At 40.3% G+C, this 19,066-nt stretch overlaps 2 protein-coding genes across 2 annotated transcripts; one reads left to right on the forward strand and one right to left on the reverse strand.

The window, feature by feature from the left end:
* Nucleotides 1-163: 163 nt before the first annotated feature.
* LOC115793567 (cell division cycle 5-like protein) lies at nucleotides 164-17,346 on the reverse strand. Its single transcript, XM_030748615.1, has 6 exons — nucleotides 17,314-17,346; nucleotides 15,859-16,023; nucleotides 8,506-8,697; nucleotides 7,935-8,083; nucleotides 6,996-7,167; nucleotides 164-307 (listed from the first exon to the last, which is right to left on the reverse strand). Exons 1-6 carry the CDS (start codon nucleotides 17,344-17,346, stop codon nucleotides 164-166), a joined length of 855 nt encoding a protein of 284 aa, XP_030604475.1.
* LOC115792871 (myosin-9-like) lies at nucleotides 12,403-15,876 on the forward strand. The gene has a single exon (XM_030747457.1). It carries the CDS (start codon nucleotides 12,552-12,554, stop codon nucleotides 15,354-15,356), a length of 2,805 nt encoding a protein of 934 aa, XP_030603317.1. The 5' UTR covers nucleotides 12,403-12,551; the 3' UTR covers nucleotides 15,357-15,876.
* Nucleotides 17,347-19,066: the final 1,720 nt, after the last annotated feature.

The following is a 19,066-nucleotide window of genomic DNA, read 5'->3' on the forward strand; positions in this document are numbered from 1 at the left end:
AAGGGCACATCCTGAGTAGGTCGCCAGGCTACTGCAGGCCTAATTTTTATTTATTTATTCTTTCATTATTATTAAGTCTTATTTTATTTTTGGTTTTAAATGTATTTTTTCTAAGTTTTTTAAATTGTTCACATTCTCACAGACATAAAAAGAAATGACATATTTACGTACCGCACAACACACACAGCAGATGAACAACATGGTCACTGGAAGGAGGAGACAGATGTTGATCCAAAACACAGCTTCCCACATTTCTCACTGACTTTCTGTGTGTTGGAGCTGCTGTGAAAGAGTCTTCTACTCTTTTCTACAAAAACAAAACAAACAAAAACACTTTTCTGTGAAATAGCAGTTGCTCTAACTGATTAACATTTTTCTTAATATTGTGAAAAATCAAAGTGCTCACTTAGAGTTAGACAGTTTGTACATTAATTTTGTCATATCCAGTGAAGCCATTCAAAAACTTCCCTTTCTTTGAAATTTTGTAAAAGTTGGCACTTTAAAATGTGGCTCATCTGGAGGAGCAACATGAGGTGTTCTGGACATGTCCCACCGGGAGGAGGCCCCGGGGCAGAACCAGGACACACCGAAGAGATGATATATCTCTCTTCTGGCCTGGAAACACTTTGGGGTCCCCCTGGATGAGCTGGTGGAGGTGGCTGGGGAGAGGGAGGTCTGGGCTTCTGTGCTAATGTCATAATCTAAAACCAAAATCCCATTTTTTTTCTAACTGAGCATCAAGATTTCTTTTACTGCAGAAATGAAAACCATGATAAAGCTCAGTGAGTGAGCATGAAGTCTAATTTAAAGTATCTTTAATGAAGGCAGGATCAACTTTAGAGAAATTAGATGCTACTTGTAATGTGCACCTAATAAACTGGTAACTGATAATGTCAACAGCTTTAGACATTATCTATATTTCATTCACCAAACAACTAAATTATTTCAGGAGTATCTTTGTATTAAAGATATGAACTCCTGTTACTGAGCTATCATCAGGTTTCTGTTCAGTAATCTGTGATTGTTGGGTTTCTTTCTAATATTGTAGGGCCTTTATCTTACAGTGTAAAGCACCTTGATGTGACTGTTGTTGTGAGCTGCTGATATATAAATGAAACTGAGCAGAATCAAATACAGTTAGTGCATTACAATGATCACATTTACATTCACTGCATTTACACTGAAACTCACTGCAGACACAAAAGAAATGAACACAATCCCATAATACTGACTTGGCCTGATTATTGTTGTTTCTTCATAATTATGTTTCTCTTCAAGTAGAAATAATGAGAATATTTGTCTTTACTTACCTCAGGACTGCTCTTAGCTGAACCAGTGGATCAAATCTGTGATAGGATGAGTTTGTCTTGAACGGGGAAGTTGTGGCAGCAAACTTTACACCCCACCCCTACTGACATGTGGTCACACTCATACATTTATAGATTATTTTTTTTCTTCTTCTTTACAGTATCTTTGAAGCCCCGGTGACACCCCAGCCTGTCACTATCTAATCTTGTGAGGAGTAAAAAGCCTGAATCTTACTGAGATACTGAGGATAGCTGATTTAGAATTCAGTGGTGAATCTTCATCGAGCCTACAACATCATCTACATAATGTGACTATGTTCCAGTGTGGTCATGCCATGGACCGTAGAAACAAATGAAATCCTGGGACTTTTTCCCCACTTCAGGCCTTCATCTCAGTACTGTTTGTTTTGTTTGGGATTTCCATATTTTGTCACATTACAACCACAAACATAAATATATTTCACTGGAATTTAATGTGAAAGACCAACACAAAGTGGTATACAGTTGTTAAGTGGAACGAAAATTATACATGATTCAAAACATTTTTTACAAATAAAAAACTGAAAAGTGTGGTGTGCAAAAGTATTGAGCCCCCTTTTCTCTGAGTGCAACCAATTGCATTCAGCGGTTGCCTGATGACTGCCAATGACTAAAAAGAGTCCACCTGTGTGTAATCTAATCTCAGTACAAATGCAGCTGCTCTGTGATGGAAACATTTGAAAACTTATGGCAAAAAAATTGCCATAAATGTAAAGAAGGAATCCACAGTACTGAGCAGGCCGATCACACTAGCTGTGGGCTCCACTGGTGCAATGTGTAGCTACATTTCCAGGAGGGGTGCACGTCAGATTAGGGCATAGGATACGCTGCAGGTTGTACATTTAACACAGAAGTCTAAATTTTCTGTTACAAAGCATCTAGGCTACTAACAAAAACTACTCACATGCTCACATCAGAGGTATTATTGCTTCATTTAAAGATTTTATTAATACCATAAAAACACTACACCTGCACAGACAGTGAACCTGCTGAGATGCTTCTATATGGTAGTGAGGCGATGGGCCTGCTTAAGATTTTAAGCTACCAACTCACAATTTATCAATAAAGAGTTTACTATGGTTATGATCACAGCAACAGACAGGTCATTTTCTCATAGAGTTTTATGCACTCTGGCACTATTTGAGTCTGTGGTGAAGGAGCTTCCTTACGGAAGTCACTGTAATCACCTGCCCATTACATACATATTACATTTTACAATATACTTTATATATATTACAGTGTTATATGAATATTAATATGAGGGAACACAATGTGTGACATGCAAAATAACACCTTGAGGCGACTGTTTGTTGTGATTTGGCGTTATATAAATAAAATTGAATCAATTTGAACAAAGTTGAATAACAAAATAAATCAAATATAAAAACAATAAAAAAAATATCAAATTTTTATAAAGTTGCACATTATACATTATTTTCACAATTAAACAAAGAAGCATGAGAAACTTAATTACAAGATACATTTTAACCAAAACTTTCTGCACAACAGTCACACTGCTGAGTCCTCAAACAGACTGGCTGCAGGTGAACCTGCAGGTGAACCTCACAGATTTTTCTGTCACAAAGGCTCTGAAGATGGCTGTAAAATTTCTGAAAGTATATTTAACAAAAATTAGGATTTTTTTTTTTTTTTTCCTTGTCATCACAACTTTGGCCTAAACTGAATGCAGCTACAGGAAACTGAAAATAACATAAACAAAACAGTTCAGTGGCTGTTGTCTATTATTTTGCATATTATTTGGCACTTAGTTTTTTTAATTATCACACAAATTAGCATTTCATATCTGCCTTTAAGGGCATTAATTTTCAAACCACTGTTTGTCTTTAACTATGTTCCCACGTATGTTCTGTACCACAAATACATTTAGCCCTCAGTGGTTGCTTTAGGTGGCTGATGAGCACAGTGATTAAAAAGCTTTACCTTGAAGTTTCAAAAACAGTGTCAGAGTCAAGTGAACTGCAGAATCAGCAAAAAGTTTCCTGAGCACACAACAGACACACACATGAGGACGGAAGAAACAAGAGACAAATGATTATCAAAATAAGACAGGAAGCAGCATAACAGAGGAACCCCTAACACAGAGATGAAGACTCAACAAGATGCAGGATTAAACTGTAGAAGTTTGGAATAAACTAAAGCATAAATACTCAAATATAACATTCACAGAAATGACCAACAAATCCTAACAAATAAACTCTGAATGATAATAAACCTGAAATGAAATACAAAGGAATAAAAAACAAAAACAGGAATACTGAAGAAAAAGGATCAATCAGCTGGAGACTACATAAGTAGTAGTTTCTCTCTTTGTTTTCTTGTTCCCTCAGTCTTATTAGTGTATGTTTCAGCTCACCTGTTCTCCCCAGCTGTAGCCACTTTCCCCTATTACCTCTTGTGTATTTATTGTCTGCGTCCTCCCCGTGTTCTTTGTTGTGTTCTCTGGATTCCTGGTAGAAAGCTCATTTTTGTTATTCCCGGCTAATGCCCTTCCCAGCCATGCTTATGTTTACACGATGTTTTGGTATTCTACAGCAATAAAATCTGTTTTTAAATTATATACCATTTACTGAGTCCTGCATTGGAGTCCTATTTCTGCCTGCTATACAGCAGTGTCTTGACTAGCAGTCAATGAATTTTCAGGCAGCCACAACAACACACTAGTGTGTGGAAGAGGCAGGTGTTAGAGTTACAATTACTGACTGCTGCTATTATTATAAAATGTTGAGAGAAGTTGCTGAATACTATATTGGATAACTTGATTTGAGTCATTCTGCATGGTTCGATACCCACACCTGAATTTAATTTCTTGAGAACTGCTGGATATTGTACACAAAGCTAAAGTTCTCTCTCCTGCAGCTGCTAACAGTGGGTTGTCTTAGTTTTATACTTTGTATATGTCATCTTCTTGCAGTGCAATATATATATATATATATATATATATATATAATTATTATTTATTACATGTTTGTGACTAAGAGCTCCTAACAAGCTTAATCTTCCTGTTTCCACCACATTAAAACCCACAGACTCACCAGATGGGGGAGCTTGAAGTGGCAGCAGTAAGCACCCTGTTGATAACATACCGTATTTTTCGGACTATACGTCGCTCCGGAGTATAGGTCGCACCAGCCAAAAAATGCATAATAAAGAAGAAAAAACATATATAGGTCGCACTGGACTATAAGTCGCACTTTTTTGGAAGGGGGGGGGGGTTTGATAGAATCCGAGACTCAGAGCACAAATTCCATCTTGAACGGTAATTTAAAATAATAATGGATTAAAGAACAGGACGAACACGGTTACGCCTACGTTATGCTAACGTAGCACATTCAGCTACATGACGCACAACGAACACGTGTTCGGTATTGTAACGTTGTAAACACACTTCCAAAGTCGGCGATATTCACAACAAAGGTCGTCTTTATTAACAGAAAAACGGCTGCTGTAGGCCACAGCCACGCCAACCACAACTACAACAGCGGAACAGCAACACACACACAGGCAAGCTCTCGGTCTTTTTCTCTCTCTCCATGCTGCCTTCACGAACCTCCCGAACAGTCCGAAATCCCACAACATCAACACGCTCTCTAACTAAGAGAATCGCTACAGTATGTTAACGTAACATTAAGTTATTCAGATAACCATAGCATAAAGAACATACTAACAAGTTAACCAAACCATCAATCCATTGAATTCTTCATCCTCGGTGTCACTTCTAAACAATTCCGTACACTCCGTAGACGAAGCGCCGCTTCCTCTTCTGTGTCGCGTTAGTCAGACTCGTCGTCAGCTGCAGTTCCAATTATTCCAGCCTTTCTGAATCCCAACAGGATGGTTTGTCACTGAAGCCCATGTTTTCTTGATCCATCCAATGACTTCCAGGAAAGTTGGGTGGCGCATTCTCCCAGTTGCCGTTAAGCTGTGCTCTCCATCCATCATCCACTGCGCCCACAGGTTACGCAAGACTGCCTTAAAGCTGCAGTTCACGGAGATGTCAAGTGGCTGGAGTATTTTGGTTCATGTGTTATAAATGTCACATATACGTTGCTCCGGAGTATAGGTCGCACCCCCAGCCAAACTATGAAAAAAAGTGCGACTTATACTCCGGAAAATACGGTTTTTAAAGTTTGCTGTCTTCAGTAAGAACTATGTTGAATATGCTTTAAAAAAAATTCAAATATTCATGTGATAGACTACATTTGCAGTAACATAAATCTAGAGAAAGCACTTTTCATTTATGTCTAAATACTGATGTAAGGTAAGGGGGGGGGGGGGGGGGGGGGGGGGGGGGGTGGAGAGAGATGGGGGAAGACGTGCAGAAAAAGGCCACAGATCAATCCACCAACCACTACTACTTTGGTCTATGACCTCAGTAGATCATATGCAACTACGCAAAAACACACAGAGCAAGACTGAATGTTTGTTTCTTTCTTTCTGTGTGCTGTTTGCTTTTTGACTGTTTTGTTTTAGATGCAGCAATTGGTGGCTCATTGTGCACATCCTCTTTGTTCTCTTCACAGTATTGCTCTCCCTTCTCCTTTCCTCTTCTTGCAAATAACTCCTCTGCTGATATCATGTCTCTGATGTTTGTCACGACAGAGCATTCAGATCATGATTCTGTTTGACAGGACAGGTTAATAACTAAATAGATATTCTCTTAAAGGCTGCAGTTGTCATGGTCCTGGGCCGTGTGCCCAGCGTTTTGTGTTTAGTTCTGTATTCACTGAGTTTTGTTATTTCCTAGTTTGTTTTGGTTTTCATTGTTCATCTTAGATCTGGCTTTGTTATCAGTTGTGGTTTTCTAGTCCCCTTTGTCCCCGTCTCCCCTCCGTCTCTGTGTTCTTGTGTCTGTTTTGTCCTTTTGTCCTGACCCTGACCTCCTGTGTTTTCCAGTTGAGTTTTATTCCCAGTTTTGCATCTAGTCTGCGTCTCTGTCCCGTGTCTGTGTTTCTCTTTGTCTGTTTCTCCCATGCCTCGGTCCCTGTTTAGTTTTCCTCTGTGTGTCAGTCCCCCTGTGTTAAGTCTCCGTGTACCTTGTTAGGTTACTTCCTGTTTCATTTTGACAGTCTCGTGTTCCCTGTACTTTGTGTGTACTTTTGCTTCCCCTGTTGTTCATCTCATTTGTTCCACCTGTTGTGCCCTGCTGTTTCCTCTTGCCCTAATTACCTGATGTGTACTTAAGCCCCCAGTTTTCTTCTGTTCATTGTCGTGTTGTCATCAATTTTCCCAGTTGTGTGACTCCCTGTTCTCTGGTCCTTAAGTTTAGTTCTGGCTTCTGTCCTGCCCTGTTTATTTTGTACCAGTTGATTTATTTTAAGTAAATCTCATTTAAGTTAGATCACTGTGCTGAGTCCTGCATTTTGGGTCCGCCCTTGCCTGCCTGCCACAGCAACCATGACAGCAATACAGCAATGACATTGCTAATGCAAAGAATAATACAGAACTTTGATTAATTACTGTTGATCATAATCTTGATTTAGAGAGCTTACAGAAATGCATGTTTATGAAAGGCAGCACCTGGATGAGATTCTTACAGCAGTGTGATGTTCAGAGTTCAGCTGTGTGTTTAAGGAGCCGTTTGTTGTGTATTCACAGCTTTAAATGTGTATTAGTGTGTTTTTATTTTACCATGTGTTTAGCATATGCAGGATCAGCCAGTTGCTCCTCTGTGTTAATATTCAGTTTGTCTCTCAGTGGTGTGCGGCCGGGGGTTAAACCTGGAGTCCCTCCCACGCGTGGGGTTATCGCGCCTCCGGCTTGAGGCGTCATGCCCTCTGACCCCTGACCTGGGCCAGGAGTTCTGTTGTAGAAATACACAAAATTATTCATATTTATAGATGTGTCCCACAGCAGGGCAGAAATTTAAAAAAAAAACAAACACTGATCTTTGTGCTTTTGGAGGAGTTATTATGTGAATGTAAGCAATGACAGCTTCCTCTAAGACACCTGTATGTGTGAGCTTTGCAAGTGAAACAGACCAACAATGGCAGCAGCTGATGACAAAATCCAACCAAATATATGAAATCCTTTTCCTTTGGTCATTAAAAAAAAATGGCTGAGTTTCTGCACCACACAGTCATCAGATGCAGCTCAACAAACCTGCTATTTGAGGCTAAAAGTAGCAAATGGTAACTGGGAATAACGGGGCTTCTTTAAGATATGGATTCTAGTTTCTGGCCATATTTCAAACTCATGCCTTTAAAGCAGAAGACACAATCTACCCTTGAGTGTCACCCTGTGGAAGGAAAGTGCAGCTGCAAGAGCTGCTATTCTGTTGTTGCTGCATTGCTTCTGTCTTTGTTCACACAGTTTACAAAATGTAAAGGATCACAGCATCTGTGTTTCTGTTAGTCTCACAGCTTCTGTTACGAGGATTTGATAAAGGAAACTTGGTTTTACTACATCTTGAGTTGATGCAGAGTAAAAAAAACATCAATCCTCCAAACAACTGAAATGTATTTATTTTGTTTATTAAGTCCTGCCATGTTACATAATCAGCTGTTTGTTAATGAAACAGCACAGAGGTAAGAGTGTAAACATTATGCTGTGTGATAACAGGCTTCTTACCTGAATGGTGTACTGAGAACAGTGTTGGGTGTTTGTATCTGCTGGCGCTGAGGTGTCACTCCACTGAAGTCACTCTCATGCAGCGGGGTGTTGAGGCCTCCCTTCAGGGGGGTGTCAATGTTAGTCAGAGCCATCAGATTCTGGGCTTCCTGAAAATACAGACACACCACAATGGTACAAATTAATTTACATATAAATATTAAAAAGGAAAGGAAGATAGTATCTACTTTGTAAAATAATGTTTTTACTGACAATAGTACTGTTTAAAGTATTCATAAAGGCAAAAATATAAATAGTGCTAACAGATTGGTGATCGACTGATCAACACATAGTACATTAATCAGACTTGTGGTTAAAACTGTTTAAGCACTGCTATATGTTATTTTCCTTTTACTGTCCAAATTTAACCTGAATGAAGTCCACATGAGCAGACAGGTCTGATTTAACATTGGCCTAATTACAGGCCAATACAGCTGCTGTGATTTTAGTCTTTATTCACGAAGGTCAATTTAGCCTAGTGACACAGAATAAACGATAAACATGAGACACTGCTGCTGAGTGTCTTTATTACCTGCATTATCCTGTCCTGAGCAGCAGGGGTTCGTGGGGTCCGGAGCCCTGTTGCCATGGTGTTGGTGACGCTGTATTCGGACAGGAGGGTGGAGGAGGCAGAGTTTCCACTTTCACTCTCCTCAGCAGCTTGACGGGCGACCTCACTGGCAACACCCAATTTAACGACTTCCTCCAACTCAGCATCACTGATCTGTGAACAAAGTAAACAACTGAATGTACAACCTGTTAATGTAGAACAACGCAAAAATCCAGAATAATCCTCTCTCTCTCTCTCACACACACACACACACACACACACACACACACACACACACACACACACACACACACACACACACACACACACACACACACACCTGAGGTTCAACTGCAGTGCAAACTGTCATCTGGTTACAGGCTGCCACCCTTTACTTAATTTTATGTGTACATAAATTTTAAGGGGTCCTAAAGGCAGTTTAACCCTTTAAAGTGGGGAAAAGTAGGATTTGTCTGTTTTCCCAGCACAGGTTTAAAAAGTCTTGTGAAGAAAGACATGATCAACAATCACCGGCCAATTCTGTGAACTTTGTTGCTTAAAGCTACCTTATTATGAGGTGCTTAAGCAACAAAAGAGATTCCTTCTGGAAAAAAAAAAGATTTTGTAGTAGTGCATGTAAATTATTCAAATTTGGGGCCTGACAGTTTGAGTTCAGGACACCAGCCTTTAGCATAGGTCCTCCAGTGATGTATTTCTTTGTCCTGTTTGCACTCTAAAGGAACTGTTGTTCTCTTGGTGTCTATGTGCCTTTTGTTCTTCAGGAGTTATTTGATGATAATATTTGTGTTGGGTCTAGTTAAAGTCCATTTTCTGTGTTGCTTAATTTTATATATACAATGAAAATACTGGGGTGGCTGTGGCTTGCAGGGTAGAGCAGGTCATCTACCAGTTGGAAGGTTGGTGGCTAAAGACAAAAAGGACTGGACTGCTGCTGAGTGCTCCAAAGTTATGTTCTCTGATCAAAGTACATTTTGCCTTTCCTTTGGAAATCAAGGTCCCAGAGTCTGGAGGAAGAGGAGAGGCACAGAATCCACGTTGGCTGAGGTCCAGTGTAAAGTTTCCACAGTCAGTGATGGTTTGGGGTGCCATGTCATCTGCTGGTGTTGGTCCACTGTGTTTTCTGAGGTCCAAGGTCAACACAGCCATCTACCAGGAAGTTTTAGAGCACTTCATGCTTCCTGCTGCTGACCAACTTTATGGAGATGCAGATTTCATTTTCCAACTGGACTTGGCACTTGCACACAGTGCCAAAGCTACCAGTACCTGTTTTAAGGACCATGGTATCCCTGTTCTTCATTGGCCAGCAAACTCGCCTGACCTTAACTCCATAGAAAATCTGTGGGCTAACGTGAAGAGGAAGATGTGATACGCCAGACCCAACAATTCAGAAGAGCTGAAGGCCACTATCAGAGCAACCTGGGCTCTCATACAGTGTATCACAAAAGTGAGAACACCCCTCACATTTCTGCAGATATTTAATCTTATCTTTATCTTTATATATATATATATATATATATATATATATATATATATATATATATATATAAAATACATACTTTATCTTGTATCTTTTCATGGGACAACACTGACAAAATGACACTTTGACACAATGAAAAGTAGTCATTGTGTGCAGCTAATATAACAATGTAAATTTATTCTTCCCTCAAAATAACTCAATATACAGCCATTAACGTCTAAACCAGCGGCAACAAAAGTGAGTACACCCCTAAGAGACTACACCCGTAAATGTCCAAATTGAGCGCTGCTTGTCATTTCCCCTCCAAAATGTCATGTGACTCATGTTACTAGGTCTCAGGTGTGCATAGGGAGCAGGTGTGTTCAATTTTGTAGTACAGCTCTCACACTCTCTCATACTGGTCACTGAAAGTTCCAACATGGCACCTCATGGCAAAAAACTGTCTGAGGATCTTAAAAGACCAATTGTTGCTCTACATGAAGACTGTTGTAGAAGCTGCACACAGACTACTTTTCATTGTGTCAAAGTGTCATTTTGTCAGTGTTGTCCCATGAAAAGATATACTTAAATATATGCAGACATGTGAGGGGTGTACTCACATTTGTGATACACTGTAACACCTGAGCAGTGCCACAGACTGATCGACTCCATATATAAGTTTCACTTTCTGAATGGAATTACTGAAATAAATCAACTTTTTCATGATACTCTGATTTTATGACCAGCACCTGTATATCACAGGCTCTACATTTTTAGGGTAAAATGATGGCTGTAGAGTGAACACTGGACACAGTGGCAGTTGAGAGAGAAAAATTTTAAGATGAAAAATTTGAATTCCCCCACTCCCCACTCTAGGTGGCAGCCAAGGAGAAAGAGTCAGTCAAACCCCCTGTTGCCAACTCCTCAGCAAGGAAAGTAGCTATTGGCTGTCCTAGAAGTCGCTATATGATGTCACCAATTGCTCAAAAATAAACCACTGACACATTTAAACAAGGGGCAAAAGTACTGGCATTCTGTACTTAAGTAGAAGTACAAGTACTTCTAAGTAAGAGGGTGACTGTGCCTCCACCTAAACACCAACATGAGGATACTCAGGGGTTACAGTGGGATTCAGAAGGTGGAGGAACCCTAAGATCAGCTGTAATGGCTCTGCATGGGGAGAAGAAGCCAAACTTTCTATTGTGAGCTCCAGTAAATGATGTTGGTGTGCAGGCTGTGATCAGCTGACCTGCTGCTGCTGCTGCTCTGAGATTTGCTGCTCTGTGTGGATGAACTGAATTCACAAAGATGTAACCCAGTATTTCACAGCTATCTGAGCTGATCTCCATCTCCTACACTCAGAGCATACAGCCTGTATAAATGTTGGATTCAGTGAATGACTCTCAGCATCAGCAGCTTTGATTCAAACTCATCTCTGCTGCACTTCATGTAACCCATAACTCTGACCATGAACACAGCCTCTGTGCACCAGTCCAACACAGAGCTTTACTGTACATACAGTACAACAAGCTAATCTTTTATCACACACTACAGTATTTTCATACAATCTTTGGATTACACAAAGTTAGCATACCTCAGTTTGTTTTCCAGTCCTTATTTTTAATTCTAACCTCTCTTCTTCCTCTCCTGTCCTCTTTCTCCATCTCTGTGAACTTCTCTCTCTTTGCTCTCCCTGGAAACACAGCAGCTCTTCTTTCAGCTAGCAGACACACTGTGTGACAAAGTGACACACTACCGCGAGCACAATTTACGGACTCGGTCCGGCCCGCTGTAACCCCTGATTATAGCGCTATAAATGAGACATAAATTATATGTATTTAATCCCTTCGTACCCGATAATCCCCGGTGATGGAGGATACGCCAGAACGATGTCTCTTACGATCTTCAGTCAGCAGGATTTCAGCCAGCTCAGTAAATCCATAGACATGTACGCTGACGTATCAGAAACACGCCGACCTGCTCAATGCGGCGTATCCGCCAACTGCGTCTCGAGGACACGAACAGACCCACTTTCGCTATTAAGGTCACGTGACTTACGGTACATACCAACAGCCAGTTACTCTCGGGGGTCCGAGCCATATCTAAGCGTCTGAATGGATACAGTACGAAGGCTGTATGCACAGAAAACAGGGCGAAATTTGTCGCTAGTCGCTTTTTGGAAAAAAAATAAAAAAACAAACTCGCTAGGGGGTCTGAAAAGCTGCTAAATCTAGCGACAAAGTCGGTAAATTGGCAACACTGGTCAAACCATGGAATTTATTTCCATGGTTTGACCAGTGTTCCATAGGAATGTTTACCTTGTTTGGAACTCTGTTACGTCATTAGAATCTTACGTCACCTTCTAACGTCAGAGGACTTGAAGGGGACGTAGCCTCTGATCTTTCACACATAGGCACACACAAGACAAACGTCGGGGTAACATTTAAGTCTAGAAGCGAGTTTGTTAGCAGCATTCACACGTTCGAATGTGCATAAGGCGATACCTCAGCAGAGGAAAAATAGAAAGATAGAGGTTCACACTCAACCAATAATGAATGGACAACAAGAAGTTAGACAGTTGCAGATTAAAAAGGATTTTAGGGAGATGTATAGGCAAGGACATGAGTACATAACAGACTTGCTGCACAAGATGGAAGATGTGAGACTTGAGGTCGTCAACAAGCTCAGTGCATCGAGAGGAAATAAACAGTTTCTAGCAGTGTTTAATGGCACCGTGCTAGAAACTAAAAAAGTGCTTAAAGAAAAGATTGAACAGAACATTAAACAAACAGAGTTGCAGTGGAATCTCCATGAACTGGAAGCAGCATACAGAGAGATGCAGCACAAACTTCATGACACCGAGAATAAAAATGAAGGCTTGCAAGCAAGGCTTGATGAAACGCTGCTAAAAAATGAACAAATACTTAAAGTGAATGAACAACAGGACGCTAAAAACGCAGGGTTGCAATACAAGCTCCATGAACTGGAAGTGACACACAGAGCGATGGAGCTCAAATGTCACGACACCGAGAAAAAAAATGAAGACTTGGAAACAACACTCAAGGAAGCCGTGCTAAAAAATGACCAAATCCTTAAAGAGAAGGAAAAAGAGAAAGGTAAACACACAGAGTTGCAATGCAAGTTCGATAGAATGGAAGTGACACACAGAGATGTCCAGTACAAGTTCAGTGAATTGAAAGGGACATACAGAGAGGTGCAGCTCATACTTCACAAAAGCCTTAAAAAATCTGAAGACTTGCAAGCAATGCTTGATGAAGCCCTGCTAAAAAATAAAGAAATGCTTAAAGAAAAGAAAGAACAAGAAGGTAAACACACAGAGTTGCAATGCAAGTTCAATGAATTGGAAGGTAAACACACGGAGTTGCAAAGCAAGTTCAATGAATTGGAAGGTAAACACACGGAGTTGCAATGCAAGTTCAATGAATTGGAAGAGACGCACAGAGAGATGCAGCGCAAACTTCACAACACCAAGAAGGAAAATGATGGCTTGCAAGCAAATCTTGATGAAGCACTGCTAAAAATTGAAGAAATGCTTAAAGAAAACAAGGAACAGGAAAGTAAACACACAGACATGCAGTGCAACCTCCACAAACTGGAAGGTACTAACAGAGAGGTGCAGCGCAAACTTCACGACACCAAGAAGGAAAATGAAGACTTGCAAGCAAATCTTGATGAAGCACTGCTAAAAAATGAAGAAATGCTTAAAGAAAAGAAAGAACAAGAAGCTAAACACTTGAAGGTGCAGTGCAACCTCCATGAACTGGAAGTGAGTCACAGAGAGCTGGAGTGCCAACATCACAACACAACGAAAGAAAATGAAGACTTGAAAGCAAAGCTTGATGAAGTGCTGCTAAAAAATAAAGAAATGCTTAAAGAAAAGAAAGAACAAGAAGCTAAACACACGGACGTGCAGTGCAATCTCCACAAACTGGAAGTGACTCACAATGAGGTGCAGTGCAAACTTCATGACACCAAGAAAGAAAATGAAGGCTTGCAAGCAAATCTTGATGAAGCCCTGCTAAAAAATGAAGAAATGCTTAAAGAAAAGGAAGAACAGGAAGCTAAACTCTTGGAGGTGCAGTGCAGCCTCCATGAACTGGAAGCGACACACAGAGAGCTGGAGTGCCAACATCACAACACAACGAAAGAAAATGAAGACTTGAAAGCCAAGCTTGATGAAGCCCTGCTAAAAAATGAAAAAATCCTTAAAGCAAAGAAAAAACAGGAAGATAAACACAAGGAGGTGCCGTGCCAGCTCCATGAGCTGGAAGTGAAATACAAAGATATGCAGAGCAAATTTCACGACACCAAGAAAAGAAGTGAAGGCTTCCAAGCAAAGCTTCATGAAGCCCTGCTAAAAAATACCAAAATGCTTAAAGAAAATAAACAATGGGAAGATAAACACACGGAGGTACAGTCCAAGTTCAATAAACTGCAAGTGACACACACAGACTTGCAGCGCAAATTTCAGGACACCAAGAAAGAAAATGAAGGCTTGAAATCAAAGCTTGATGAAGCGCTGCTAAAAAATGAACAAATACCTAAAGTGAAGGAACAACATGAAGCTAAATACACAGAGTTGCAACGCAAGCTCCATAAACAGGAAGTGACATACAGCCAGGTGCAGACCAAACTTCACAACACACAGAAAGAAAATGAAGGCTTGAAAGTGAAGCTTGATGAAATGCTTAAAAAAAAGCAAGAACAGGATGTTGAGAACACAGACATGCAGCAAAAACTTCACAATACCAAGAAAAAAAATGAAGGCTTGCAAGCAATTCTTGATGAAGCCATGCTAAAAAATCAACAAATACTTAAAGAGAAGGAACAACTAAAACAAAGAAAGAGCAATTTGAAGAAGGAATGTGCAGAGAAGCAATGCAATTTCCAAGAAATGGTGAAAGAAAATGCAGAACTGCGAAATCTCTATAACAAAATTCAGCACAAAAACACCGAAATGCAAAAGGAGCTGCAACAACAGGAGGAAACACATAAAGAAGTGCAGAGGAGAAATCACGAGTTACAAGACATGTGTGTCAAACTGCAGCAAATAAATAAAGACATGCACAAGGAACAGAATGTACAGAAAGAGAAATATAAAAACCTGAATGAAAAGTATGCAGAAAACCAGGAAGAATTAGAAGAACTTGAAAAAAAGTGCAAGAACCTTGAGGAGGAGAAGGTAGAAAATATCAGTCATCTGAGAAAACTTGCATTAGAGAACAAGAATCTGGAAGAACGCTGCCAGAAAAAGAAAAAGCCCTTCTGGTTTTTCTGGAAGAAATCTACTGATTCTTCAGCACCGTGCAGACAAAATCGTGTTTTCCCGTTATAACTCTGCTGCTTCTTCAGTTCTACCTGCACAAAACTAGCCTCATCTTCCTCCATCTTTAATCGAAGAAGAAGCTTCATCCCTTTCTTCTTCCTCCACTCCCTTCTTCTGTCTCCCCTCTTTTCCTTTTCCTTTCAACCCCCAAACCGGTCTTGACAGATGACTGCGCCTCCCTGAGCCTGGTTCTGTCGGAGGTTCCTTCCTGTCTACAGGGAGTTTTTCCTCCCCACTGTTGCCTCGTGCTTGCTCATCGGGGAATGTCGATGAAAAGCAGAGTGAGACCCTCAGAGGGGTACCTATGGAGACCTTTTATTTCCTTTGGATACATCATGTTGTCCAAAGGCTCTTTCTGCCATTTTGGCTCAAGCTGAACTAAAACACCATGTTGGATAAGCCTTATTTAAACTACAGGGATACAAACAAGAGCATAAATTTGGTTTTAATATCACTGAGGTCACTTATAAAAAGCATAAATCCTGTATCTAAATCTAAAGTGTGTGCGTACCTGCTTGCGTGCTTCTATATCTGCTGAGTCTTCTATGAATCCCGTCTCTATCTCAGCTTCTTCCAGTTCTTTCTCTGCATTTTCGGGAAGAACAATCTCAAAGTCGTTCTTAGGGACAGGAAGTGACATCAGACCTTGTCTCAGGTGCTGCAAGCTCTCCTTTTGCTGTGGAGGGAAGAGAAGAGCAGCAGGTAATTTATAACCCAAACTGTACGACTACGTTCAAAACACTGAAATAATTGTTTTATTATATTTTCTATAATCAGTCACCATTCAAAGTACAACATCAGAAAACCTTCTCTGCATCATTCAGCATTTGTCATGTCACACAGATTCTGAGCTGATCATTATCATTCTGCATATAAATAATAACTGTGAAACTACCCAGTGAGAGAGAATGAAAGCTGAAGGCTCTGGGAACTCTGAACTTCATCTTTCAGACCTCATTATTGACCCGACACAACTAACAGTTGATGGTAATAAATCCAGTAACATTGTTCTAAACACAGGGCTGTGTTTTTTTCTCCCAACTGGTTCTCTGTTTACACAAACAATATAATCTGTAACATGGATAATATGTGGACGATGTGGCCTTGGTGGCTCACCTGACTGATTCTTACAGTTTAGCAGCAGATCGTCAACAAGTGGACTCATCAGTCTCATCGGTGAGCGCTCCTTAGAGGTGAACGCTTCAAAAACCAAGGAGCTTTGCTGCTGTAGGAGAGCGCCACCTGATGATGTGACTCATACACTGTTTCCATCACTGGAGATCAAGGGACAGGTGGTGGAGCAGGTAGATGTCTGGGGACTTGAGGTAGACAGAACACTGTCCTTTTCTGTGCATTTTGAATATGTCCACAAAAGGCACAGCAGCGCCTCTTTGTGCTGACAAAACATAGAAGTTTTAATGTAAGCAAAAGTATTAGAACAGTTGTCTATAAGTCCCTCTCAGCAAACAGGGAAACAAAATAACAGGTATCACACAGTCATCACTGTCAGATATTCATACTCAGGCATATAGATGTAAAGTCAGCATTATTATTACACATGATTTTTCACACATGCTGCACAAATCATTTCAACTGTTCCCACCAGGTCGCTGCTACAGAGTCTCTGCAGCCAGGACCAGAAATTATTCATTTCAACAGCGTTTAAAATGATTGAAAATGTGATTTTTTAGATTTATATTCTTGCTGTTTTATTTGTATACACTGAGGGCCACATTTAAGACACATTTCCACTGCTCTACAATGGACAATAAAGTTTGTCTGAGTGCATTTCATGTGCTAAAATGTTCTGAATTCTCAACAACAGCCTGTTAACAGACAACCAGAGACCGCCCCCCCAAATGATTCCTGTGTTGCCACTGTGTATAATGTTAAATCCATCTGCATGTATGTCACTGTCCTCTGACAGCCATAACTGTGAAACAGTAAAAAAAAGAACCCAGTCTACATAGGCCGGGTCCTTCGAAGCATAGACATACATGCGTACATAGACATACATAACATATATATACATACATGCGTAGATGCCGCATTGAGCAGGTTGGCCCATTGCTGCGATACTGGATGTGGCAGATTTGCCTTTTAAAGTAATAGAAGTAAATGGACTGAACTCCCTAAAACGCCTTTCTTCACACATTCTCTAATATATTTTTGGGAAACTGATAGTCACAAAAAAATCTTTCTCTGATAATTATGAATGTTAAATACTCCACTACCAACATATTTTTCTGATGTTCATATATTTACATATTTGTGTTTACATATACTGATGCTGGTAAGGTGGTTACTATGATGATAAATGTTTACAATAACCAGATCCTAACATGTAGATATAACATCTGTAGGTTTACTCAATTAAAAAAAATTGCTTTTTTTTCCATCAATCATATAAGTAGTAATAATAGCATAATAGCAAGCTAGTTTTACATTTGGCTCAGTTATGTTTAGGAAAAATGTTTTAATTTTATTTTTAAAATTTTGATACCTAATATGAGAGGGAGGTCTGGGCTTCTCTGCTTAGACTGCCGTCCCCACGACCCAGACTCGGATAAGCACTAGAAAAAGAATGGATGGATGGCTTGTTGTAGGAGTTTGGTTCTTAAGATGTTTTCAGTTTTCAGTTTTTGGGTCCTCGCCACAGTTGCTTTGCTCACCTGCTGCCAGCTGCATCAGGAGGACCAGAACACACCAGATACAGTTTGAAATAGGGGCTGGAGCCTATCCCAGCTGACATAGGGCAAGAGGCAGGGTACACCCTGTACAGGTTGCCAGCCTTTCGCAGGCCTAACACAGAGAGACAGACAACCATTCACACCTATGGGCAATTTAGAGTGACCAGTTAACCTAACCCCACTACCTGCATGTCTCTGGACTGTGGGAGGAAATCAGAGTACCTGGAGGAAACCCACACATACACGGGGAGAACATGCAAACTCCACACAGAGAGGCCCGGGCCAAGGTGGAATCAAACCCAGACCTTCTAGATGTCATTCTAGCTGTGAGGCAGCAGTGATAATGCCGTGTCTTTTGTGATGTGTGTGTTCTTGGAGAAATCTCTTGCGACAAACTACAAGTACACCTTTATGAAGTCCACTAGTACATTAGGGTTCTATTTTAGCATTTACTGGTTTTCAGTGCATGGTTCTCAGAATGGCAATGTCCTCTGTTCAATAACCCTATATTTTTATTCATTTTGGTGTAACTACAAAACTAATGAAATCTCCAACCAATGGTCCAAACATAAAGCACAGTGCAGCTGCAGGCCCCTTCAATCATGTGCCAGTTTACAGTGCATCCAATAAATGTTCAATAATCCTTGTTTTGCATCAGTGTGTGATGATCAGACATGACATTAATGACAATAACGTGTCTTAAGATTGAACTTTCATGGTTTAATCATTAGCAGCTACATCTGGCGATGCCTTCTAATACCAGATGTGAACTGATGTTCTTACCTGTTACAGGTGGAGTTGTTTACTGCTTATTCAAGATTATTGAATTTATTGAGTTTACCTCCTCTAGTCCTTTCTTCTCCTCTTTTTCTGGAGGACCTTAAGAGGAGATGCAAGCCCACTTTCTAATTTCTTAGTTGTACAGTTTTTTTCTTCATATTTACTCCCTCCCACCAGAGATGCAAGGAGAGGGGGCCGGGAAGAGACATAAGTCGAGAGGAATCCAGGTAGCAGGTGACAAAAAAAAAA

The sequence above is a fragment of the Archocentrus centrarchus genome, chromosome 15, assembly GCF_007364275.1.
Source record: "Archocentrus centrarchus isolate MPI-CPG fArcCen1 chromosome 15, fArcCen1, whole genome shotgun sequence".
NCBI classification, from domain to species: domain Eukaryota; kingdom Metazoa; phylum Chordata; class Actinopteri; order Cichliformes; family Cichlidae; genus Archocentrus; species Archocentrus centrarchus.